This window comes from Mauremys reevesii, linkage group 10 (genome assembly GCF_016161935.1).
Source record: "Mauremys reevesii isolate NIE-2019 linkage group 10, ASM1616193v1, whole genome shotgun sequence".
Classification (NCBI taxonomy): Eukaryota; Metazoa; Chordata; order Testudines; family Geoemydidae; genus Mauremys; species Mauremys reevesii.
Genome location: NC_052632.1, coordinates 53,122,835 through 53,148,530, shown reverse-complemented (window position 1 = coordinate 53,148,530; position 25,696 = coordinate 53,122,835). Strand labels below are relative to the sequence as shown.

The 25,696-nt window shown below is 56.7% G+C and overlaps 2 protein-coding genes across 2 annotated transcripts; both read left to right on the top strand.

Annotated features, from left to right (window-relative positions):
- The first annotated feature begins 9,970 nt into the window (after positions 1-9,970).
- Positions 9,971-14,835, top strand: LOC120372832 (protein FAM205A-like). Its single transcript, XM_039490243.1, has 3 exons — positions 9,971-10,194; positions 11,043-11,094; positions 12,273-14,835. Exons 1-3 carry the CDS (start codon positions 10,048-10,050, stop codon positions 14,810-14,812), a joined length of 2,739 nt encoding a protein of 912 aa, XP_039346177.1. The 5' UTR covers positions 9,971-10,047; the 3' UTR covers positions 14,813-14,835.
- A 60-nt stretch (positions 14,836-14,895) lies between these two features.
- Positions 14,896-21,082, top strand: LOC120372831. Its single transcript, XM_039490242.1, has 2 exons — positions 14,896-15,180; positions 16,009-21,082. The coding sequence occupies exons 1-2, from the start codon at positions 14,927-14,929 to the stop codon at positions 19,568-19,570; spliced, it is 3,816 nt and encodes a 1,271-aa protein (XP_039346176.1). The 5' UTR covers positions 14,896-14,926; the 3' UTR covers positions 19,571-21,082.
- The last annotated feature ends 4,614 nt before the right edge of the window (positions 21,083-25,696 follow it).

The window sequence follows — 25,696 nt, the reverse complement described above, 5'->3', positions numbered from 1 at the left end:
GCATGAATAATGACTGGGAGTGGATGGGTTACTACAAAAAATAATTTTTTCCATCTGCTGATATTCACACCTTCTTGTCAACTGTTGGAAATGGGCCACCTTGATTGCATTGGCCTCGTTAGCACTACAAAAGACCTCGGCCTGGTATTCACCCCTTCTTGTCAACTGCTGAGAATACGTCACATCCACCTTAATTGAATTGGCTCGTTACTACTGACCCTGCACTTGTAAGGTAACTCCCATCTTTTCATGTGCTATTCTGCTTACTGTATTTTTCGCTCTATGCATCTGATGAAGTGGGTTTTAGTTTATGCCCAAATACATTTGTTCATCTCTAAGGCACCACAACGACTCCTCGTTGTTTTTGCTGATACAGACTAACACAGCTACCGCTCTGAAATAAAAAAAGATGGAGAAAAGTTGTTCACTCTTGCCACATAGGGCAGGACAAGAGGCACTGGGTTCAAACTACAGCATAGCAGACAGGGCCGGCTCTATGTATTTTGGCGGTGTACCTGGGAGGTTCCATGGTCCCTGCCGCCGAATTACCCCCAAAGCCGCGGGACTGGCAGACCTCCCACAGGCATGCCACCGAAGGCTGCCTGATTGCTGCCCTCACGGCGACCGTCAGGCCACCCACCCCGTGGCTTGCTGCACCAGGCATGCGCTTGGAGTGCTGGTGCCTGGAGCTGCCCCTGATAGCAGATTTAGATTAAATCTCAGGATAAACTGCCTAAATGTAGGAACAGGAAGCCAATGGAACAGACACCTTGGGAAATCATGGAGGCTCCTTTACTGCAGGTTTTCTAAAGGAGGCTGGACAGTCATCTGTCCTGGATGGCTTAGACACAACAAATCCCGCATCTTGGCAGAGGTTAGATTAGCTATTCCTTTTCACCCTGTGGCTGTAGGATTCTATGATGTAAAATGCCAGTGTAGACCAGACCTTAGTCAAACACAAAGGATTCACTAATGGATTGGCCATTGTAGGTGGTGCTGGTGGCACCACTGTTGGTTAAGGCTGTCTGACACCTTCAATTAGGAGACCTCATTTTCAGTTGCTTATAAATTTGCCAAACTTTAAGCATTTGGGCTGAAATTTCACACAGAATATCAGGGTTAGAAGGGACCTCAGGCGGTTGTCTAGTCCAACACCCTGCTCAAAAGCAGGACCAATCCCCAGACGCCTAAATGGCCCCCTTCAACAATTGAACTCACCACCCTGGGTTTGACAGGCCAATGCTCAAATCACTGAGCTATCCCTCCCCCAAAGCCATACAACACAGCACCACCAGGCATTGAACCAAGGATCTCCTGTGTACCCAAGCTGGTGCTTTAGCCAGCTAAGCCACGGTCCCTGCTTTAAGAAAGTGTTTGCAACACATACCAGGTGTCTGCTTCTGGCTGAATTGTTTTTTTGAGTTTCCAGCATAACATTTGAGCCGACTTCTCAAATGAAGCTAGGAGAAAAGATGTGTTGCCCATGCTGAAACATTCTTAGCTGACTTTTATCTCCATGGAGCTGCTTGGGTTCCTCACTGGAACAATTCTAACAGCTACCGCTCCCCCGTTAAGAACCAGAGCCCTGAAATGGAAGAGGATGACAAGGTGAAAGTGTCTCTGCATTAACACACAGCTGGCTCCTGAGGTCTTTACACAGTTCTTACTCCAATGGCAGTTTTGCCTCAGTGGGGCTTGAGTAAACAGTAGGCCATGGCCTCAGAATTTGGCCTTGCATTCTACATCTACTAACCATTTCATCCTGAAGAATCTACTGTGGCACTGACATGCAGCCACTTTGGGGCTGGAGGCCATCAGCCCAGGAGGGTACAGCAAAGAGGGACATTTTAACCCATGATACTGAAGCAAACTCATCCACTGTGGCAAGGGCCCTTGGATGTTTAATGGCTGTGCAGAGCGGAAAGGACCACAGATCTATTCTCTGTCCCATCGCGTCCACGTTGCACTGGGTTTGTCGAGCAGGTGATCTCCTCAGCAAGAAGTGGGTACCTGTGAATTCTGAGACAGACACGTCTTCCCTGGGAATCCCCCTCAGGTAGCCGTGTCCCACACCTCTCTCACTCCAGCATCTGCAGCAGTATCCCACACCAAAAGCTGACACAGTGATGTGCACCATTTCTAATATAGCTCTGTGCAATTCCAGGGAGGTTCACTCAGCCTCTAGCAGGTAAGCAAGCATTTGAATGTAAACAGGCTGGAGAGAAGCCTGTCTAGGCGTCTGTGTTCTTTATCCAGCTTTGGGAGTAAACAGTAATTAAGGGACCTTCCCAAAGGGAGATGAGAACTCTTGGGCTCTGTGCTGAATCAGAGAGGAATTGGCTGCTCTGTGCATTTGTGTATATTTAAAATTGTAGTTGATTAGTAGGAAAACAAATGATAATGTTTAAAACTCCCTGTGAAGTCCCAGGTGGGATGGGTAGATAGTAGACAGACAGATCTATAGAAAGATGCCTGAGGGGAGACAGATGCATTTTCTGCAGGCACACGGTGCTGTTACTAAGGGATCAGAGTAATTCTCACCAGTAATTATCATCATACTGTGCAGAAGAACCATTCACTGAAGAATGTTCAAAACACCTAGTAAAGGAAAGTCATTATGACCATGCCACATTAAACAGATAGGTAAACTGAGGCACAGGGAGATGTTATTTGGCCGAGGTCACACAGAGATTGAGTGGCAGGATGATAGCCAGAACCCAGGCTTCCCTGCCATAATCACGATCTCTCCGTCACACAAAGAGGGAAATGGACTCCTGCTCTGGCAGGGGCTGTTCATTGGGTGGGATGCAGAGGTTAGGCTGGGAGAGGAAGCCTGTGCCTTCACCATACACGTTTTAGAACTAGCTGGAGCTCTCCACTCCTGTGAGGTGTGAACTCCGGGACTCCACTTCCGCTCCCACTCAGAAACCTGCCAACTCATCACAGTCACTAGGGTGGCTTCGGGGGAACAGACTTAGAAAAAGCAACACCAACAGAATACTCCTGTGAATAGAGTACAGTTGGGGTCCTGCGTGGGGACAGGGGCCTCACCCCAAAGCTGCCAGGGAACAAGAGTGTGGGGGAGCTATAAGCAGGACAGAGACTGGATTAGTGTTTGCATTGGATTTGTTCTCTGCCTCTTGCTTCACTTTCTCCCAGTGTCTCCTAAGTGGAATTGAAATCTAATGTTCCAGGCTGAGTCAGACTTTCCAGGACTGCAGCAGCTGGAGGGCACTTGAATTCCCACAGCTGGACTCCCTGCCTGCTCATCTGGCTAATTGGGGTATTTCTCCAGTGCGGAGCACCAGGGTTTTAAGCACTGAAATGAGACTGAATGAATTCTCCTGACAAGGGCAACAGGGACGCCGTGTTCACCTGCATTCAAGTTACTAACACTCTGTACCTGCCAAGCATGGTTTGACCTTCGTCTGTAGCTAAGGCAAAGGGAGGGGGAGGCCCTGATTTGGCTGGATTAGTGTGTTGATTATTTTTTATCATTATTTGTGTTGTGGAAGAATCCAGAGGCCCCGCTCCAGTTCAGGGCCCCTTGTGCTGGGCCCTTCACAAACACTGAAGGAGAAACAGACCCTGCCCAAAGGGGCTTATAAGTCACATTAAGACAAGACACAGCTACTGTGTGCAGCAAACCAGAATGTGGGTAGGTGGGAGATGGGGGAGGAACAGCACTAAGAATGGGTGGTTCCACAGGCTGCTGGGTTGGTGTGAGACAGCTGAAATGCACAGCCCTGCCCTGGCTCCATAACGATGCTGGCTGTGGTGGGACCCAATTGAGAGTGCCAATTCTGTAGAGGGCAAGCTGTACACACAGCGCTGGCGGAGTGTCACCTTGCTTATTAGGCTCAGAGACACTGCCAATCAATTGATTACAATAGAATATATAGATTTTCCATGGGCGGGGGGAAATGACAGGGTAGGCAGTTCCACACCCCGGGATAGGTTTTCCAGCAAGACAAGATAGCACATTAGCCAGTGGTTAAAAGGTTACATAATGTCTCCGCCCATGGTCTCAAGTTAGCAAGTTAACATTTAATTAACACTTTGATAAAATGTTATTAATATAAAATAACCCAGGGGTTCTCAAATTGGGGGTCGGGACCCCTCAGGGGGTCACGAGGTTATTACTGGGGGTTGCGAGCTGTCAGCCTCCACCTCAAACCCCGCTTTGCCTCCAGCATTTATAATAGTGTTAAATATATTAAAAAGTGTTTTTAATTTATAAGGGGGGGCCACATGCAGAGGTTTGCTATGTGAAAGGGGTCACCAGTACAAAAGTGTGAGAACCACTGAATTAACTCCTCTGGAGACTTGGGGAATGCAGGGGAGGGGGGTCTCCCTTGGTAGGATTGGGAAGGAGGTAGGTGGTGTCGGATATTGCTCTTCTCATGTGATCCCTCCCCCATGGAAAAGATAACAGCTTGGCTCTTTGTGTTAAATAGCTGTTTGCAAGCTCAAACTGCTGAATGAGCTTTAGGGTAGGGAAGGCTGTGCCTTCCCAAACAGCCTGGCCCTGCCCCCTGTCTGCCCCCATCTACTTCCTGCCCCCCAACTGCCCCCCTCAGAATCCCCAACCCACCCTGCACCTTGTCCCCTCACCACCTCCCCAAGACCCCCCAACCACCACCCCAGGACCCCACCTCCCACCAACCCCCCCTTGTTCCCTGTCCCCTGACTGCCCAGACCCCTATTAGCCCCCCCACCAAGTCCTGACAGACCCCCAGAATGCCCACAATCCAACCCCATTCCCCATCCCCTGACTGCCTCCCCAGAACCTCTGCCCCTACCTGTCCCCTGACTGTCCCTAGGACTCCCTGCCCCTTATCCAACCCCCCCCGGCCCCCGCCCCCGGCCATGCTGCTTACCCCCACCTCCCCCCTCTCCCGGGGGCTCAGCGCACCACGTCCAGGAGTGGCCCTGGACAGTGCTGAGGCAGCGTGGCTCCAGTGGGGCATGAGCTTGCAGCCCCGCCCCCTTACCACGCAGCTCCCAGTGGGGAGGAGCACAGGCCCCGCCCCCTTACCACGCAGCTCCGAGTGGGGAGGAGCACAGGCCCCGCCTGAGCCACACCGCTTTAGCTCTGTCCAGGGCCGCTTCTGGGTTACTCCCGCCTCTCCTCTCTCTCGGAGCCTCAGCGCACCGCACCCAGAAGCTACCCTGGCCCCTGGACAGCGCTGCTGCGGCATGGCTCCGGCGGGACCGGAGCTCGCAGCCTCGCCCCCTTACCATGCGGCTCTGAGCAGGGAGGAGCTCAGGTCTGCTCCCTGATAAAATCCTGCAGGCTCCGTTGTTGTTCCACCTTTAAGGTCAGGAAGGCCTGCTTCTCGGTCTGTTGGGTCAACTGGAGATTGACCAAGGTCTGCTTCATCTCCTCCTGCTGCTTCACCAGCCATTTTAGGGTCTCTTCCATCTCCAGGGTCACCAACCACAGTCACTGGCGTCAAATCCTGGATGAGTCCCCACATGTAACACCAGTCTAGGCACCAAAAACACCCAGAGACCAACCGAGGTGCAGCACCCGTGTCCTTTTATTGTTTGTGTCTGTTCCCACCACCTATTATTTACAAGTATTTACAGAGACCAACACTCTGGGAGACTACTAGCCTCCCAACCAGCAGGGATCTAGACCCCACACCCCTCCCTTTCCTGTCTCTCCCCTCCCTTCCTGTCTCTTAGCCAGCTTTATAGGGCAGGCTGGCTACCCAGACCTGCAGGTGGAGCCACTCTGGTAATTAGAGCATGGCCCCTCAGCCAGCCCAACTAACCCTTTTTCTTCTTGAACAGGGCTAACGGGCTTGGCTTGTCTTTCCTAGCCAACACCCTGTTATAGGTGCCACAAGTACTCCTGTTCTAATCATTTTTGTTGTTATGAGGTTGTTAAATTATTTCCATGCAGCTTGCAGGGACCGAATGGCTGGGCAGCAGTTCTGCAGAAAAGGACCTAGGGGTTACAGTGGACGAAAAGCTGAATATAAGTCAACAGTGTGCCCTTGTTGCCAAGAAGGCTAATGGCATTTTGGGTTGTATAAGTAGGGGCATTGCCAGCAGATCGAGGGACGTGATCATTCCCCTCTATTCAGCACTGGTGAGGCCTCATTTGGAGTACTGTGTCCAGTTTTGGGCCCCACACTACAAGAAGGATGTGGATAATTGGAGAGAGTCCAGCGGAGGGCAACAAAAATGATTAGGGGGCTGGAGCACATGACTTATGAGGAGAGGCTGAGGGAACTGAGATTGTTTAGCCTGCAGAAGAGAAGAATGAGGGGGGATTTGATAGCTGCTTTCAACTACCTGAAAGGGGGTTCCAAAGAGGATGGATCTAGACTGTTCTCAGTGGTAGAAGATGACAGAACAAGGAGTAATGGTCTCAAGTTGCAGAGGGGGAGGTTTAGGTTGGACATTAGGAAAAACTTTTTCACTAGTAGGGTGGTGAAGAACTGGAATGGGTTACCTAGGGAGGTGGTGGAATCTCCTTCCTTAGAGGTTTTTAAGGTCAGGCTTGACAAAGCCCTGGCTGGGATGATTTAGTTGGGTTTGGTCCTGCTTTGAGCAGGGGGTTGGACTAGATGACCTCCTGAGGTCCCTTCCAACCCTGAGATTCTATGATTCTATGATTGCAGGCACTTCACTCTTGTTACTCTTCCTTTTAACGTCTGTTAGCAAGCTACCTCATTCTTACGTAGTTCCCCTTTCGGAAGTTAAACGTTACCGTGGTGAGCTTTGTTGATATTTCCCTCCCTACAAGGATGTTAAATTTAATTACATTATAGTCACTATTACCAAGTGCTGTAGATATATTCACCTCTTGGACCAGACCGTGTGCTCCACTTAGGACTAAATCAATAATTTCCTATCGCCTGGTGGATTCCAAGACTAGCTGCTCTAGGAAGCAGTCATTGGTGGTGCCTAGAAATTTTCTGTCTGCATCCTGTCCTGAGGTGACGTGTATCCAATCAATACAGGGATAGTTGCAATCCCCTATTAGTATTGGGATTTTTTGTTATTGTAACCTCTCTAATGTCCCTGAGCATTTCATAGTCACTGTCACCATCCTGGTCAGCTGGTCAGTAATATATTCCTACTGCTATAGTCTTATCCAAGCATGGAATTTCTATCCATAGTCTATGGTTCAGTTTGATTCCTTTAAGATTTTTACTATATTTAACTGTCTCTTTCTTTCACACACAGTGCCACTCCTCCACCAGCATGACCTACATGGTCATTCCTCTACATTTTGTGCCCTGGTATTCCCCTTTCCCATTCATTATCATCAGTCCATCACGTTTCCGTGAGGCCTGTTATATCAATGTCCTAATTTAATACCAGACATTCAAGTTCACCCATTTTAGTATTTAGACTTCTAGCATTTGTACACAAGCACTTAGAGACTTTGTCGATATTTAGATGTCTGCCTTCATAGGATGTAATTGAATGGGACTTTCTTTTGTCTGTTTCTCTTCAGTCCCTACCTGCACTTATCACTGTCTGTCCTTGTCTCTTGTCTAGGATATAGAGTTTCCCCTTCAATAAATCCTTGCCTAAGAGATTTACCCAGGCTGTTGGTGGATTCTCCATCACTTGGCAATTTTTGAATCACGATTGGCTGTTTTTTCTAAAAGCTCTGCTCTAGGAACTATTGTGGGGCTGGTCTCTGGCCTGTGCTGTACAGAGAGTCAAACTAGATGATCACGATGGACTTGGACTTGGAATCCATGAATCAGTCTCTTTAGGTCCCCTTAAGTGAAGCCCATGGGAGCCCCAGTTCTCACTGGACAGTACTAGAGAACAGACCCCCGTGTGGCTGTATCTTCCCTGCCCTGTCTTGATATCCCAAGGAAGCTGGTGCATTTTTTCCAGTCCAACCCCCCCATCCCTACCCCCCCCACCCCATACACACACACTGGGCTCACTACAGCTAAGCAACTGAAGCTCTTCGAGTTCCACTGAAGTCAAGGCACTTTGCTGAAGTGGGGACCTCAGTAAATAACCAGCTGGCTGTAACCTTGGTCCTTCTTTATCCATCTACTATGCACCACTGTTTGCCCCTGCCCCCTGCCATGTGCCAGGCTGGAAATTACATTGCCAGCCCATTGGTACAAGGACCAGGGTCTAAATCTTAGTTGCCTAGACACCCTTTGAAGATATAGGCCCATGTCATTATATCTTAGCCTGGCACACTTCTCCCTGAGGCCCTGCCCCCACCCCACCCCTTCTCCCTGACCCCCTGACCCACGTAACCTCTTCTCCCCATGGCCCTGTCCCCACACCACCCTAAGCCCCAAGTACCTGCCCCCATCCCGTCCCTTTTCCCCGAGGCCCTGCTCCCACCCTGCCCCTTTTCCCTGAGGCCCTGCCCCCACCCCGCCCCTTCTCCCTGAGCCCCTGCCCCCATGCCACCCCATCTCCCCAATTCCCTGCCCCCACATAACCCCTTATTCTCAAGGCCCTGCCCCCATCCCACTTCATCTCCCCATTCCCTTGCCCCCATGCAGCCCCTTCTCCCCGAGGCTGTGCCTTCATCCTGTCCCTTCTCCTCGAACTCCCCACCCCACATTGCTCCTTCTCCCCAAGGCCCTGTCCCCACCCCACCCCTATGGGGGCCTGCATGTACCTTAAAAAATAGCCTCAGTTTAATGATGTCCCGACATGCAGGTCTAGTAACCAGAAAAAGTAGATGGGTGTGACCTAAACCTGACGAGAAATGTTACGCTGAGTTTTATATTGCCTGCTCCGACCAGAGTACAGCGTACTGCCAAAGACAACGGCAACGCCTGGCAGGTTGTGTCAGGCAGACTTGTAGCCCATGAAGGGGTACCTGCGTGCACTGTCTGCCTGTACGCTACACAACGTAGGCTGTGCATCAGCAGACATGTGTTGTCAAGCAACCTGGGTCTAGGCTCTGCTACTGACTTGCTGTGTTGTCTTGGCCCAGTCAGCAAATTCAGCAAAAATATTTCTTTTGAAAATTTGGACCAGGTCTAATAATAATACAGGAATGGCTGTCGCGCTAATTCCCAGATTTATCAAAAATAAAACTCCACAACTCAGTTTACTTTTATTTATTTAAACTCTACATGAAAAATAAGAGGGCTATCAAAAGGTCACAAATGGGTTGCAAACAGAACAGTTTGTACTATATAATTTCAGTGTTATGACCCTCCAGAGTGCAAAAAACTTGATTCAGGTCCCATAAAAATCGAGAGATTGGTTCCAAAACCATGATTAAAAAAAAATAAATTTGGATTCTGTTTATTCACCTTCTGGGTTTTCAATCTTTAGGATGCACTTGGGTCACATTTTTTCTTTTCTGAACAACCATGAATGCCAGAAACTTACTTGTTGTTGTCATGGAAGCTGAGAGTCTCATATAATCACGTGACTCCAGCAGTTGAGGCTTTGCATCAAATGTAGCGAATCTCCTGATAAAATGCAAGCATGGGCAATGTTGTGTGAACGTGTACAGTAAATGGAGATATCCTTAGTCATACTGAGCAGAGACTTACTTATCAGATTTTCTTCTGAAAATTCTCCTCTCCCTGTCTCTGAATTGAACAGTGCCAGGGTGGAAGATGGTGGCACATAAGAACGGCCATATTAGGTCAGACCAAAGGTCCATCTAGCTCAGTATCACGTCTTCTGACATTGGCCGGTGGATGTTGACAGACAGACACCCGGTCTGGGGACCAGTCCCATCCAGAACCTCACAGCGCCTGCCTGATTCACTGTGGTGTTACTCCAATTTAATGCCATTCTCCAAGGGGTTATGCTGGTGAATGCCATTCCAGAAGGATACAGTCTCTAAGGTACAGTCTCTAAGTACCTACATGGGGTGCTGGGGAGGGGCTGCAGGGAGCCAGGGTCTTGCCCACCTCTGATGCCTGCAGTCCCTTTGTGATGTCAGGACCCGCCTGGTCCTGGCCCTTTATGATGCGTCACTGGAACAAACAGCCCCTCAGGCGAGATCCAGCCACAGCAGTAGCAGGGAGTGTAGTGTCTCCACCCCCAGTGCGCGTCCAGACCGTCCACCCCAGCATGTTTGACGCGGGAGTGGGGATCATGCAGAGCTGGTTCTGTGCCTGCTTTGACAGCTCCTGGGTGTTGTACACCTGCGTCCTTCTGGTCCTGGTCATCTGGGTGGCCATCGTGACTCAGCACAGCTTCTCCTGGAGAAGCAGGATGGTAGGAGGACCCTCCCCCACCCCCCACCCCCAGCCGTCCTGCGCTCTCAGCAGAGCTTGCCTGGACAAAGCCTCATGGAAGGGAGGGTGGGAGCGCCCGAGGCCCCCTGTTCTGACCAGGCCCCATTGGGCTGGTGGGGCACATCCACAGAGAGAGACAGGGCCACAGACAGAGCTCGTGGCTCCATTCATTGGTTGTTCCTTACTGCCCCGACCACCAGCTAGTGCTAGAAATGCCAGGGCTCTCCCTCATGGTCCCAGGGTTCCTGGCACCCCTGGCACTAAGCCGGCTCTGGCCAGTTATTTCCCTCCGCTGGGGGAAGCTGACCAACAAACCCTCCCAGCTCCCTCCCAAAGCCACAAGCTTTCCTGGGTCCTGGCCTCCCAGCCGGCCAGGGAGAGGGCAAGGCAAGAGGTGTGGGGAGGAAGGGGGAATCCAGGACAGATCTTTGGGTTTGGTCAGTTGGGGATCCTGCCTTGGGTCCCAGATCAGTTGGAGAGCTGGGCTCGCAGGTGAGAACCATGGGAGACGGGGAGAGAAGAGGAAACCAGAGCACATTGCGAAGCCCAAGGGCCTGGTCCCTATTCGACTCATAACACTGGGGGCAGAAATCACCCACTCTGGTGTGGCGATGCCCCGATGTCGTCGGGTGGCGGACCCAGGATTGTTCCAATGACACTTGGATGGGGAGCCCGGGGCATGGCCGAAGGAGCCTGAAGTTCTCCAGCTGCAGGAGGTGGAGGGAAGCGTGGGCACCCCTGGCACTGGGCTGGGCTGGGCGGGAGGCTGGCACTGCACGGCCTCAGTCTGGGTACCACGTAACTCTGCTGCTTCCTTGGCTCCTGCAGGCTCTTCTGGTCAGCAGGCTCCGGTGGAGGGGGACGGAGGACGAGGGAGAAGGTAAGGCCCTGCCTCACGTTCCCTGATGGCTCCCTGGCTCAGAATCCCAGGGCTTCTCCCAAGCCCTCCACCCTGGCCCAGGGGTCCCACACGAGGCCCCTCAGACTTGGCCTGCCCCTGGGGATAGGAGCAGGAGCCAAGGTGCTGACTGGAGCCGGGATAAGCTGACATGCTGCTAACGAACCGTCGTCTGGGGGCTTTGCAGCGATGGAGGCAAACACCCGATTGTCTGTCCCCTCTGGCAGGTTGTCCCCATGTCCTCCAGGGCTTTGCGCAGGCTAATGGTGAGCATCGGGGGGAGCTATCTGCCCTTCCCAGAACAGGGCAGCTTTGCCAGCAGGAGGCACTGCCCACTGCCCAGCAGATCTTGTCTTTATTTCACCCCGTCTGCTCTGTCTTGGATAGGGGTGTAGCCCCCTGGCACTCCGTTGCTGTGCATCGTACCAGGGCTTTCAAGGCCAAGGCTGCTAGGTGCCGCCAGCCCCTGACATTTGCCAGAGAGATTTCCTGGGATCCCGCACACTGTCGAGACCCATTTCTGCAGGATGGGGCACCGGCTGGGTTATTTGCACCAGGACCATGTGCCATCCGGGTTTCTGGTACTGGGATAGCGCACTGGCCAGATTCACGGCCCTGGCACGATGCCCGGGCCGGGTTCACGGCGCTGGGACTTCACCATGGCCAGGTTCACAGCACTGGCAGTGTTTGAGAGGGGGCCCGGCGTGGTGCTGGCGGAGTGTTTCATCGGGCTCTGGGCTCTCACAAGCTCAGCATGCCTGGTTCTGGAGCAGCAGCGCAGAGTGGCCTGGGGCCAGGGCACTAGAATGAGGGGGCCGGGGGGCCATGCTCACTGACTTTTGACTGGCTGTAAGGGCGAGCAACAGGAGGCAGGGCGTGCAGAGAAGAAAGAGCAAGCGGGGGGCAGGCTCTTGGAGGGAAGCAGTGGTGGAGGAGCGGGGCTTGGTGTGGGGGCGAGACCTCGGGAGGAACCACAGGCGGGCGGGGCGCTGGGAGAAGGAGTGGCACGGGGCAGGGCCTCGGGGTAAGGAGCAGTGCAGGAATGGGGATTCGGGGTTGGGGTGGTACAGGTGGGTGGGGTCACTGTTTGGGTGCCTGTGGCCCCCGCTATGTTCAGGCCCCATCTCTCCTCAGAAGCCCTCTCTGCTGTTCTGTTTTAGGTGCAAAGAAGCAGCGGGTGAAACAGCCGCGTGACCGGCTGAGCCGGGACCTCCCACGCTGCGCTCGCCGAGCTGCCAGGCGCCGCTCCATCCGCCAGCTGCTGTGTGACAACTCAGACTGTGCCCTGTGCAATGAGGTGGCCTGGCAAGCCGAGCAGCTGGTATATGCCGACAGGGCCAGCGCCTGGGTCCCTACTGGGCCAGGGTCACCTCCTGCTCCCGCCTCCCACTCCAAAGGGAGAAACTTGCTGAGTAGATCCATGTGGAGAGGCCTGGATGTGCTGCAGTGGTGCCGCTCTAGGACATGTATAGGAGACCAGGTCCTCCCACCCGCGCAGGGCCACTTCCCACCCAGCAAGTCCCGTTCCCCTCCTGAGCGCCAGGCAGGCAGCCGGAAAACGGAGTGCCGCCCGCCGAGGGAGGATGAGGAGGGGCTGTCCTGCCCACAGCAAGTCAAAGGCTCCTCCACGGAGCAGGACAAATGTCTCTTCTGCTCCTCTCTCTGGGATGAGACTCTCCTTCGCGGGCAAGAGCAGGCCCAGAGCTCCTCTTCTCTACAGCATGAGCCGCTCCTACTCGCTTGGGAGCTGAGAACTGGATCGAGCCAGCATGAGCCATTTCTTCCCAGGCATGAGGAGTACCCCAGCCCCACTCCTGCCCAGCACGAGCCCTTCCCTCCAAGCCAAGCGGAATGTGGCTGGGTCGGGAGTTTCCTGCACAGAGACAGAGCAAGGAGCCCCCAGGCCGCTCCCCATTGGCAGGCGCATCGCCCCGATTGGGTGCCGTTTCTGGCCAAGTCCCCAGGCGGGACCAGGATGTCAGGGCGGGAGGCCAAATGGCAGCGAGACCGAGAAAGCACAGCACCCAGAGCCATGGGGGAAGCTCCGATGTCTCTGCCTGGGAGACCCCTGGTGCAGGTCAGCCCTGGAGCCCTGCGTGTGGCCGGCAGGCTCGAATTGGCCGAAGCGGAGACCCCCTTCCTCCAACGCGATGTCAGGGCGAGTCTCGAGCGGCACGTCCAGGTGAAGAGGCTGCAGCACACCCTGGGGCTGCCCTGCACCCTGCAGAGCGCTTTGAAGATCTTCATGCCCCCAGCACCGAAATCCATCGCACGCAAACCCTCGGGGGCAGGCAGGGTGGTGACGATGCCACAGGCCCTGCCCTTCCTAAGCGTCGGCTCCAGGACAGAGCTGGAGCGGCATCTGCAAAGGATGGTGCATCTGAAGAGATGGGGGCTGCCCAGGAGGATCCAGGAGTCCTTGAGGCTGCTGATGCCAGCCACACCTCCACACCCCCGTCTCGGCCCCCTGCCGTCTGGGAAATGGGCTCCAAGGGGGCCAGGCCCAGTGACAAGGGCAGCCCAGACGCCCGGCCTCAGAGCTAGACCCCCAGCCCAGGCCTCCCAGGGCCCCGCCAGAGCGTCCAAATCCGCGCCCGGCTCGCACTGCTGCAGAGACACTCGGGAGCTGCAGGGGCACATTGCCAGGAAGGGCTTGGAAATCAGACTAGGCGTGCTGCCTGCCGCGCTGAGGAGCTTTCAGAAAATGGCTGCCCTGGGGCGCAGAGACCTGCTCCTGCCTAAACTGATCCCCCCGGGCTGCAAGGCCCCCCTGGTGCCCTGCCCGCCCGTGCCACCCGCCCCCCTGCTGCCCCTGGGTGTGGCCATCGAGTTCTGCCCCCTGGAGACTCCCTTCATGGCCCCTGAGGGCCGGGAGCTGCTGGAGAGGCATGTCCTGAGGAAGCGGCTGCAGCACGAATGGGGCCTGCCAGGCCTGGTGCGGCGATCGCTGAGGTGTTTCATGCCACCCCCGCCCACGCGCCCCAGGCCCAAGAGGAGCGACCGGCCGGCAGCCATGGAGCTCCGTGTCAGCAGCGGGGCCCCTCCCATCCCTCTGGCCACCAAGAGGGAGCTGGAAGCCCACATCCAGCGGAGGGTGGCTGAGAGGAGGTGGGGGCTCCCCAGGAGAGTGCAGGAGTCCCTGCGGGGCTTCATGCCTCCCACGACCGCAGCTCCGGGGACACATCCAGACACGCAAGGCAGAAGGGCCAGCTGGCCGCTCAGGGGGCTGTCAGTGAGAAGGGCTCCAAGAGAATCACCCTCCAGGGTGGCACCCGTGGGCCCCACAGCGGTGGCTGTCTCCTTAGCCGGGCCCCTGGGAACTGCATGGCGCCAGCAGCTCAGCCGGGACACGTGCCACCAGCTGCTGGAGAGACATGTGACCAGGAAAAACATAGAGATCCGTCTGGGCCTGATCCCCCGCAGGGCCCAACACTCACAGGAAGCCGCCCGCCGGGTGGGAAAGCTCCCCTTGCCCCGGCTGATTCAGCCGGGCCAGAGATCCCTGGAGCTGCGGCCCCGGGAGCTGCTCTTCCTGGAGCAGGCGGCCTCAGATCACCTGGAGCTCAACCTTCTCCACAAGCACCTGAGCTTCAGGTGGGGGCTGCCCACGCTCTACCGACAGTCCCTGGCCAAGCTGTTCCACACAGGCCCCTCGCCCGCCCCGCTGCCCGCCAGCTCCCGCGCAGCTGGGACTGAGTAAACGGAGCAGGAGCTGCCCTTCCTCCCACCGGGAGCCCGGGAGGAGCTGGAGCTGCATGTCAGGAAGAAGAGGCTGCAGCACGAGTGGGGGCTGCCTCTGATCATCCAGAAATCCATGCAGGGCCTGATGGCGGCTCCCCCCCGCCCCGGCCAGCCCAAGGCCCCTCCGCCAGCTGACGGGGACGTGGCCGTTCTCCAGCCCGAGCTGTCCTTCCTCAGAGAGGGCAGCAGACGAGAGCTGGAGCTCAGCCTCCGCAAGAGACTCATGCACCGGCGCTGGGGGCTTCCCAGGAGGATCCAGGAGTCGGTGTGGCTGCTCCAGCCTGCCTCAGCCCCTGCAGAGTTCAGGCCTCGCAGCTGTACAGAAAAGGATGCAGAGGGGCCTTTCCTGCTGCCCTGGCACAAGAGCACCGTGCACCTGGAGCGGGGCATGGGGAAAGCCAGGAGAGTGGTCGCTGCTCCCCACCCGCGGCTCAGCCTGGGACGTGACGCTCAGGAGCAGCTGCAGATCCATGTGGCAAAGAAATGTGTGGAGACCCGGCTGGGGGCCGTCCCCGCTGCAGTGAGACACTCTTGGCAAAGGCTGCATCTCGTGTCCCGGCTGCCCCTCCCCAAGCTGATCCCTGCTGGGGACAGGGCCCCGAAAGCCAGGAGCCCCCTGCTGCCCTTCGTGCACCCGGAGGACGTCTGCCACCTCGAGTTGAATGTGCAGCACAAACATCTCACGGCCCTGTGGGGCCTGGGCACTCTCTACACCCAGTCCCTCAGCAGGATGGTCCCCAGGGCGCCCCCTGGGCCGGTTCCACCCCATGAGGCTGAAGTCGAGTTCTGGGCGCAGGAGGCTCTGTTCCTGGGCCCGGAGGCCAGAGAGGCCCTGGACCTGCACGTCAGGAAGAAGAGGCTGCAGCACGAGTGGGGGCTGCCTCTCATCATCCAGAAATCCATCAGGGGCCTGATGGCGGCTGCCCCCCGCCCTGGCCAGCCCAAGGCCCCTCCGCCGGCCGACGGGGACGTGGCCGTTCTCCAGCCCGAGCTGTCCTTCCTCACTGAGGGCAGCAGATGAGAGCTGGAGCTCAGCCTCCGCAAGAGACTCATGCACCAGCGCTGGGGGCTGCCCAGGAGGATCCAGGAGTCGGTGCGGCTGCTCCAGCCTGCCTCGGCGCACGCGGAGCTTAGGCCCCACGGACCCGCGGAAAGGGATGCAGAGGGGCCTTTCCTGCTGCCCTGGCACAAGAGCACCGTGCACCTGGAGCGGGGCGTGGGGAAAGCCAGGAGAGTGGTCGCTGCTCCCCACCTGCGGCTCAGCCTGGGACGTGACGCTCAGGAGCAGCTGCAGATCCATGTGGCAAAGAAATGTGTGGAGACCCGGCTGGGGGCTGTCCCCGCTGCAGTGAGACACTCTTGGCAAAGGCTGCATCTCATGTCCCGGCTGCCCCTCCCCAAGCTGATCCCTGCTGGGGACAGGGCCCCGAAAGCCAGGAGCCCCCTGCTGCCCTTCGTGCACCCAGAGGGCATCTGCCACCTCGAGTTGAATGTGCAGCACAAACATCTCACGGCCCTGTGGGGCCTGGGCACTCTCTACACCCAGTCCCTCAGCAGGATGGTCCCCAGGGCGCCCCCTGGGCCGGTTCCACCCCGTGAGGCTGAAGTCGAGTTCTGGGCACGGGAGGCTCTGTTCCTGGGCCCGGAGGCCAGAGAGGCCCTGGACCTGCACGTCAGGAAGAAGAGGCTGCAGCACGAATGGGGCTTCCCTGCACTCATCGAACGGTCGCTCAGAGCCTTTGTGCCGGCGCCCCCGCTGCTGGGGCCGACCACAGCCCGCCAATGCGCCGAGCTGCACGTCCTCGTCCTGGGGCAAGAGCCTTCACTCATGGATGGGGACACGAGAGGCCGCCTGGAGCGTCACCTCCAGAAGATGACGCTGCAGCGGAGATGGGGCCTTCCCCGGAGGATCCAGGAGTCCTTGCGGCTGTTTGCTGCTTTTACCCCGCCGGCTGGCCCGCAGCTTCCTGGGGCCAGTGGAGAAAAGGGCGTTGGCCAAAGCCGGCTGGGGCCCAGCCAGCCAGACGTCCCCGCAGGGAGCCGCTTGGCAGGAGACAGCAGAACCCATGGCCTTGCTGCTGAGCGGAGGGATGAGCTCCAGCGGCACCTCACAAGGAAGTGCCTAGAGATCAGGCTGGGGGTGAGGCCGGCCCTGGTGAAGAGATCCCAGAGAGTGGCCAGGGAGGGGGAGAGGATACGCCTCCCGAGGCTGATCTGCGCAGGCCAGAAGCCCCCCAAGCCCAGGGCCGGCTCCCTGCTCTGCCTGCCGCCCACAGCTATGAATACACTAGACATGAACGTGAGACACAAGCAGCTGGTGCATTTCTGGGGGCTGCCCACGCTGCGGGAGGTGTCCCTGTGGAGGATGATGCCGAAGGCTCCGGCTGTGCTGCTGGGGAGCGCAGCAGGGAGGGCCTGGATGCAGATGGGCCTGGCTGGACGCATGGGGGCTGAGGAGCCGGAGAGGAACGGCTACAAGGAGCCGCCTCTGGTCACGGGGCCGCCTCTGGTCACAGCCAAGGCCAGGGACCGTCTAGAGAGCCACATCCTGAGAAAGATGCTCCAGCACGAGTGGGGCTTACCGTGTGTTGTGCTGAGATCCCTGGGCGTGTTCACACCCCCACCACCTGGGAGGGGCCCCCCGAGGCGGGTCCAGGCCCCAGCCAGCGAGAGCGTCGCCACGGGCAGCCTGCTCTTCCTGCACACAGAAACCAGGGAGCACCTGGAGTCACACGTGAGGAAACTGGCCCTGGAGCGGAGATGGGGCCTGCCCAAGAGGATCCTGGAGTCCTTAAGGATGTTCCTGCCGCCTGCCCCACCAGGAACAGAGCCCAGAGGCCAAACCCAGCCCCTGCTCCATGCCTTCCCTACACTCCCCCAAGGTCCTACAGCCCTCTCCACGGGGCAATCGGAAGAGCTCCAGCGAGGCCCCAGGGAGGCCCTCACCCACCGGTCCCAGCACTGGCTTGAAATGGGGGTAAAGGAGGGCGAAGCCAGCTGCCCTGAGGCAGTGTCCCAACACACCCTGGGGAGCAGCAGCAGGAGAAGCCAGGAGACCTCCCAGACGAGCAATGGGGAAGGGCCCCCCAGCTCCCCATGCCACTTCCCGGAGGACAAGGCAGAGCTGAAATCCGCCCTGGACTTTCCCAGGAAGAAGGTGCTGGGAATTTCCCACAGGGCCCAGGAGTCCCACAGACGGGCCTTGTGCCCGGTGGCCCATGAGTCTTACCCACAGCAGAGAGAGCAGAGCTCTGAGGAAAGTCCTGGGCAGTGGAGGACCCATGATGGCGAAGGAGCTCCGCAGATGGCGGGGACCGGCAGGCGCTTCCGGAGCTCGTCTGTGGAGACAGCTGTTTGGAATGAGAAGAGGATCTTGCGGGAGCTGGAATCCAGCTTCAGGAGAATAGCCCGGAGCCGCAGCCGCCATGGCCCAGGGGGGAAGCAGCCTCTGTCTCTGGAAATTGTGGGCCACCTGGAAATGGGCCATTGCACATGCTTGGACTGTCCATGCTGCAAGCTAGAGGGGTGGGACGGCGCCCGCTCTCCAGGGGCCAGCTCTCCTGGGTGGCAGACACAGCGTATCCATGCAAGGGGGTCAGCAACTCTCCTAGGAGATGCGGCAGCTCCAAGCCCTATGCATGCTGAGCCCGGATGGCAGGGGCAGGGCACTCCCAGCATGGCAAAAGATGAACTGCCTGCCTCCTCTCCGTCGTCTCTGGAGGGCAGCGAGTCCAGGGCCTCTGACTGGTCTGAGGGAGAAAGCTCTTGCGCAGCCTCTCGCCCAGTGCCCAAGGGGCCCACGCTGGCACGGGTGCATCTTGCTTCTCCGCGGGCCGCGGCACACCGGCTGGACATCCACCTGGCGCAGAAGGCCCTGGGCTCCTTCATCCTGCCACCCTGCGTCATACGCTCCCAGGCCATCTATGCCGACATGGCAGCTGAGCGGCTGAGAGCCGCTGCCCAGGAACACAGGCGGGAAATTAACATCCGGCTGCAGCGCAGGAGGGGCCGGAAAAGCCAGCTGGGAGGGTCCCGTCAGGAAGCCCTGGGAGAAAGAGCCCGCCCCGCGGGCACAGGAGAGCTGGGATTCCCGACAGCTGGCTCCTTGGGCCAGAGACTGATCAGAGAGTCCCAGAGCCAGGCAAACCAATACCTGTGTGAGACATGCCATGGCCTCTTCACCACCAGTGAGGAGGGACTCAGCCCCCAGCCCTGTCCTGCCAAGGGGGCTGGGAAGTCAGACGTGGCGAGGACTCAGCTAGAGACTCACGTGCTCCCGAGGGACAGGGAGACGTCAGGTGATGCCTGCAGAGGGGAGCAAGGTGCATCCTACCAGCGGTCTCAGGATCTGGGCCATGCAGCTGGTGCCCCCCTGTATGAAGGTCCCGCTGGTGCTGAGGATGGAGAGGAAGCGGGGGGCCAGACGTGCGCCCCACTAGTACATCATCCCCAGCCTGTAACCAGAGACAATGTGGGAGACAAAGTTTCGTCCGCAGCCTCCAATGAGCTTGTGGGCTCCCTGTCCAGCAGCCGGTGGCCAGCCAGTCCCTCGGAGCAGCGCCCGCGGTCTGCAGAGGGGCTGTCCCAGTTCAGCACCGAGGGCGAGTGGGAGATGGTCGGGGACTGGGACAGTGAGGCTGTGGCAGCCTGGGATGCAGAAGGAGAAGGCAGCCTGGGGTGGAAGGAGAGGAGGGACACCAAGGGCGACGCGGCATGAGAGAGATGCCGGCGGAGGGGACAGGCCCCAGGGCTGGAACCAACATGAGGCAGACAGAGGCCCTGGTGCTGACTGAGGCACCGCCTGGGGTTGAACAGCCGCCCCGTGCACCTCCAGGGAGAGGGGCTGAGTCACTGTCCATCCCCTGCAAGGGGAAGGGCTCCACCTTCAGGGGAATCATGCTGGGCTTCCTCAAACGTGTCACCTCCAGGGCATCGGTGGAGAAGAGAGGGCAGGTCGACAGGTCAATGGCTGCACCACACGGAGCCCCGCCGCCCCCTCAGAAACTCGCCCCATCCCCCAAGAGCATGACCTTCAACGCCAACGTCCACGTGCGGGCAGAGGTCAGGAGATGCCAGCTGTGTTCCAGCGCAGAGGAGATGGACGGTGCTGGGAGAAAGGAGCCAGCCGCAGCTGCTCGGACCAGGGGGCTGCCAGGGAATGGGGCTCCCCAGGGATCTGGGGCAGCCTCCCCCGATGCCAGGCGAGGAGACAGCGTGACCAGGGGAGAAGAACCTTCTCCAGAGGAAACAGGGCCCTCAGCAGAGTATGGTGGATACCAAGAGCTGGTGACCCTGAGAGTGACCGAATGCAGGGAGGGGAAGGTGCATGACCCCAGTGGGACGCCGGCTGCGTCAGCGGGACCTTCCGCCCCGTGGCCACCACCCCCAGCCTGCCGCACTGCCAGGGACGCCAGAACAACCGGCAGTCACAAGGGAGAAGGAGGCAAAGGAGTCTCACAGTCTGGCTCAGCATCCCTGGGCTCCAATCAGCCGTCTCCCATGGAGTCCTCCAGAACAAAGCCCAGAGAGCAGAGGGGTTGGGGACTCAGCCCTTTTCGCCCACGGGGCCGCTCCAGGAGCTGGGTGGAAGGCCCGTGGTGCAGCGGCAGGGCCAGAGGACCGGACAGCGAGGGGATCCAGGCCCGCAGCAGAGAGTGGAGATCCGGCAGCAGAGGGAGGCCTACCGGTAGAAGAACAAGGTCCAGAAGCAGAGAAGGGGAATCCCTGGTGGGAGAGGAAGTCCGGAATCGGCAGGGCACACGCAGAAGGCCAGGCAAGGCCAGGTCACACGGGGTGGCCACACCAGCCAATGGCGTGGGAGGAAATGCCATCGAGGACACATCCGGGACAGTCGGCGTGTCTAATCTGGAGCGCCGTGGGCACCGGGCCAGGCTGGAAACTGAGCTTCCGCAGCCAGGGTCACGTTCTGGCAAGAGTGCAGGCCAGGTGTGCTGGTTCCACCAGCATTGTGCTCACGCCCACCTTTGCTACGTACACGATAGAACGCCAGCACTGCGCGGAGAGAACCTGTGTGCCCTGCGGGAGAGGATGCAGGCCCGGCGGAGGACGCTGTCCCCGTCACTCAACAGCACCGCCTCTGAAGAGGAGAGCCGCCTCCGGGCCTTGGACGAAAGTTAGGGTTGGGTCTTGCAGGTGGCTAATAAACCTCTATTTTGTGTGCAATCCGCAGGAGTGATCTGGGGCCCGACACAGCAGCAGAGGGGAGGGCAGGGTCTAGTGGCTGGCACTACTGTTGCCAGGTGTCCAGTTTTTGACAGGAAGGCCTGGTTGAAAAGGGACCCTGGCGTCTCCAGTCAGCACTGCTGACCAGGCCATTAAAAGTCTACTTGGCAGCACAATGGGGCTAAGGTAGGTTTCCTGCCTTCCGTGGCTTCACACGGCACCCAGAAGTAACGGTATGTCCCCCTTCCAGTTCCTACGCGTAGGGGCAGCCAGGAGGCTCTGCACGCTGCCTCCACCCCAAGCGCCAGCTTCACAGCTCCCATTGGCCGTGGTTCCCAGCCAATGGGAGCTGCGGGGGCAGCATCTGCAGACAGGGCAGCATGCAGAACCCCCTGGCCGTGCCTCTGGGTAGGAGTCAGAGGGAGAACATGCCACTGCTTTCGGGAGCTGTCTGAAGTAAGTGCTGCCTAGATCCTTCACCCTGACCCCCTCCTGCTCCCCAACCCCTGTCCCAGCCCTGACCCCCTCCCACTCCCCAGACCCCTCATCCCCATCCTCACCCCAAAGCCTGCACTCCCAGCTGAAGTCCTCAACCCCCCCCCCCCGCACCTCAACCCACTGCCTCACCCTGAATTCCTCATTTCTGGCCCTACCCCAGAGCCGGCACTCCCAGCCAGAGCCCTCACCCCCTCCCGCACCCCAAACTCCAGAGCTAGCCCAGTGAAATGAGCAAGTGAGCGAGGGTGGGGAGAGTGAGCGACGGAGGGAGGGGGGATGGAGTGAGAGGGGGCGGGGCCTGGGAGAAGGGCAGGGTCAGGGCAAGGGTGTTCAGATTTGTGAAAGTAGAACATTGGCAACCCAACCTGTGCAGCGCCTGGCACAACATGGCCTGATCCCAGCTGGGGCAGCGCCTGTCTCTCTCGCTGTGTCTGGGCAGGGCCTGTATCTCACACTGTGTCTGGGCAGCACCCGGCACAACAGGGTCCTGATCCCAGCTGGGACATCGCCTGTCTCTCTCGCTGTGTCTGGGCAGTGCCTGTATCTCACACTGTGTCTGGGCAGCGCCTGTCTCTCTCGCTGTGTCTGGCAGCGCCTGGCTCTCATGCTGCGTCTGGGCAGCGCCTGGCATAACAGGGCCCTGATCCCAGCTGGGTCAGCGCCTGTCTCTCTCGCTGTGTCTGGGCAGCGCCTGGCACAACAGGGCCCTGATTCCAGCAGGGACAGCGCCTGTCTCTCACACTGTGTCTGGGCAGCGCCTGGCACAAGGGAGCTCTGATCTCAACTGCAGCTGTGAGATAATTAATGATAACGAGCAGAAGCTGAGCTATAATTAGCATCCTTCGAACTGCATTCAGGCCCGTCAGCCCCATCCTGGAGCAGGGTGCCCTGTGCTGGGCAGACATGGCATACAAGTCATCTCCTGCCCCACAGAGCAATCAGGCTTAGGCCCCGATCCTGTCGTGAGCTGTGGGCACAGCTATGTCCCTACATGCTGCGCCTCGCAGGAGTGGGGCTAACCTGGGACAAGATGGGACAGGTGGGTGCGGGGCGGCTGCCCGGCCGGCCGTGGGTGTGCAGAGGAGCTGGGTGTGATTGGGAGATGGCCTCAGCTGTATTGTTAACAGAGGGGAACAAGGCTCACAAGGTAGGAGGGGAACAAGACTCATAAGGTAGGAGCCCCCTTAGGAAGGAATCAAGCATGGGGGACCCAGTGGCAGGGCACAGGCCTGACACTCAAGAGGCCTGGGTTCAATTCCTGCTTCAGACAGGTCCATCCTGGGTGATCCTGAGCAAGTCCCTGCGGCTGGACCCACAAAGTCTCTGGGGGTAGAGCGATGCAGCATGGCGCTGTCAGTCACTTCGATCCCTGGGCTCCACGAAGCGGAGCTCGGCGCCTGGGCTCCCTGCACAGTGACTGGGAGAGGTAGGCGCCTGGGAAGGGGACCCACAAAGCCAGCACACCAGGCACGGAGCCACATACGCCAGCAAGGTGCTAACGCCGCCCCCCCTCCCCCCCACACTCACTGGAGCCAGTCTCTAGGAAAGTATCAGAGAGGTAGCCGTGTTAGTCTGGATCTGTAAAAGCAGCAAAGAATCCTGTGGCACCTTATAGACTAACACGTTTTGGAGCATGAGCTTTTGTGGGTGAATACCCACTGCGTCGGTTGCATGTAGTGGAAATCTCCAGGGGCAGGTATATATATGCAAGCAAGAAGCAGGCTACAGATAACGAGGTTAGTTCAATCAGGGAGGATGAGGCCCTCTTCTAGCAGCTGAGGTGTGAAAACACCTCATCAGGGATCTACAACCCATCCTGGACAATGATCCCACACTTTCACTGGCTTTGGGTGGCAGGGCAGTCCTCGCCCACAGACAACCTGCCAACCTGAAGCATATTCTCACTAGTAACTGCACACCGCACCATAGTAACTAACTCAGGAACCAATCCATGCAACAAACCTCGATTGCAACTCTTCCCACATATCTACACCAGCGACACCATCACAGGACCTAACCAGATCAGCCACACCATCACTGGTTCATTCACCTGCATGTCCACCAATGTAATATACGCCATCATATGCCAGCAATGCCCCTCTGCCACGTACATCAGCCAAACTGGACAGTCTCTACGGAAAAGGATAGATGGACACAAATCAGATATTAGGAATGGCAGTATACAAAAACCTGTAGGAGAACACTTCAACCTCCCTGGCCACACAATAGCAGATCTTAAGGTGGCCATCCTGCAGCAAAAAAACTTCAGGACCAGACTCCAAAGAGAAACTGTTGAGCTTCAGTTTGTCTGCAAATTTGACACCATCAGCTCAGCATTAAACGAAGACTGTGAATGGCTAGCCAACTACAGAACCAGTTTCTCCTCCCTTGGTTTTCACACCTCAGCTGCTAGAAGAGGGCCTCATCCTCCCTGATTGAACTAACCTCGTTATCTGTAGCCTGCTTCTTGCTTGCATATATATACCTGCCCCTGGAGATTTCCACTACATGCATCCGACAAAGTGGGTATTCACCCATGAAAGCTCATGCTCCAAAACATCTGTTATTTTATAAGGTGCCACAGGACTCTTTGCTGCTTTTACAGTCTCTAGGAAACAGATACATTCATGGAGGGTAAGTCCATTCATGGCTATTAGCCAGGATGGGTAAGGAATTGTGTCCCTAGTCTCTGTTTGTCAGAGGGTGGAGATGGATGGCAGAGAGATCACTTGATCATTGTCTGTTAGATTCAGTCCCTCTGGGGCACTTGACATTGGTCGCTGACGGGTTAAAATCCATGTGCATTTTATACAACAACCTGGTAAATGGATTGTGCCAGCTCTTTTCCAGACCCAAAGTCCAGAGTTTGGTCAGGAGACCAGAGGCCTAGCAAACAGTGATTAGCTAAGAGAAAGCTGGGGTAAACAAGATAACATGCCTTTGCTAAGGTATGCTTGGTCTGTAGAAATGCCAGATGTTGAAGCAATAACAATAATTATGTTTCATCCAATGTTTCAGATTGAACAAAGGATCCTTGTTCCTATTGTGTCAGTTTCTTCTGTAGGGAACGTTCTTCCCACAGATGCAGCCGTGAGTTTATGAAAAGTTGGCACATGTCAGTATAAGATATGGCATCCTTCCACCTCCCTTTCCAGGGACCCGTGCCTGCCTTAAGACATAAAGCGGACAATCTTTATTGCCATATACGTTCACTGTTTCTTTGCTTTAACCCCTAGGAATGTACCTGTTGGACAAGTCCATTCCTATGGACCCCAAATCAGAATTCCCCAAGGCTGGGGATTTTCCACCTCTAAGGCAAACCAAACCAGCCAGCCAGAGATGACTTTGGTTTTACCCCACTAGTTAACCATAAATCACACAAGCAATTCCCTCAGACATTCCAGTTTCCCAGTATCACCACCAGTGCCACTTGTTATGGGGACAAATGGTTATGAAAACCAACACCCCAGTAAAACAAAAAAAGTTTCTCCTGATGCCAAAGGACCAAGCCCTGGACCCAGGTCAATATACAAATCAGATCTTACCCACAAATCACGCTGTTGCCAAGCCTTTAGAATCTAAAATCTAAAGGTTTATTCATAAAAGGAAAAAGATAGAGATGAGAGTTAGAATTGGTTAAATGGAATCAATTACATACAGTAATGGCAAAATTCTTGGTTCAGGCTTGCAGCAGTGATGGAATAAACTGCAGGTTGAAATCAAGTCTCTGGAACATGCCCAGCTGGGATGGGTCTTTCAGTCCTTTGTTTGAGCTTCAGTTTGTAGCAAAGTCCCGCCAGAGGTCAAAAGCAGGATTGAAGACAAGATGGAAGAGCTGCAACAGCTTTTTATAGTCTCTTGCCATGTGGTCTCTGCTTTCTTTGTCCCAAAGACAAGCTCTCCAGCACATGGTATGAAAAACCTTAGAGTTCTCTCCATAGGAAGGTCCCTGCATAACTTGCTGAGTCATAAGGCGTATCTGCCTTCTCTCAATGGGTCAGTTGTTAGCTGATGGTCCTTAATGGGCCATCAAGCAGGCTAGGCAGAGCTGACACCAACTTGTCTGGGGTGTCACCCAGAAGCATAGCACAAGTTTGAACTACAGACAGTATAGAGCCAATATTTATAACTTTAAATACAAAAATGATACATGCACACAGAC

Coding starts and splice junctions, on each gene's coding strand:
- LOC120372831 (XM_039490242.1), top strand. CDS start 14,927: ATGCAGGGCCTGATGGCGGCTCCCCCCCGCCCCGGCCAGCCCAAGGCC. Junction 15,181..16,008: donor CCTCGCAGCTGTACAGAAAA/GGATGCAGAGGG, acceptor ACCCGCGGAAAG/GGATGCAGAGGGGCCTTTCC.
- LOC120372832 (XM_039490243.1), top strand. CDS start 10,048: ATGTTTGACGCGGGAGTGGGGATCATGCAGAGCTGGTTCTGTGCCTGC. Junction 10,195..11,042: donor TCTCCTGGAGAAGCAGGATG/GTAGGAGGACCC, acceptor TGGCTCCTGCAG/GCTCTTCTGGTCAGCAGGCT. Junction 11,095..12,272: donor GACGGAGGACGAGGGAGAAG/GTAAGGCCCTGC, acceptor GTTCTGTTTTAG/GTGCAAAGAAGCAGCGGGTG.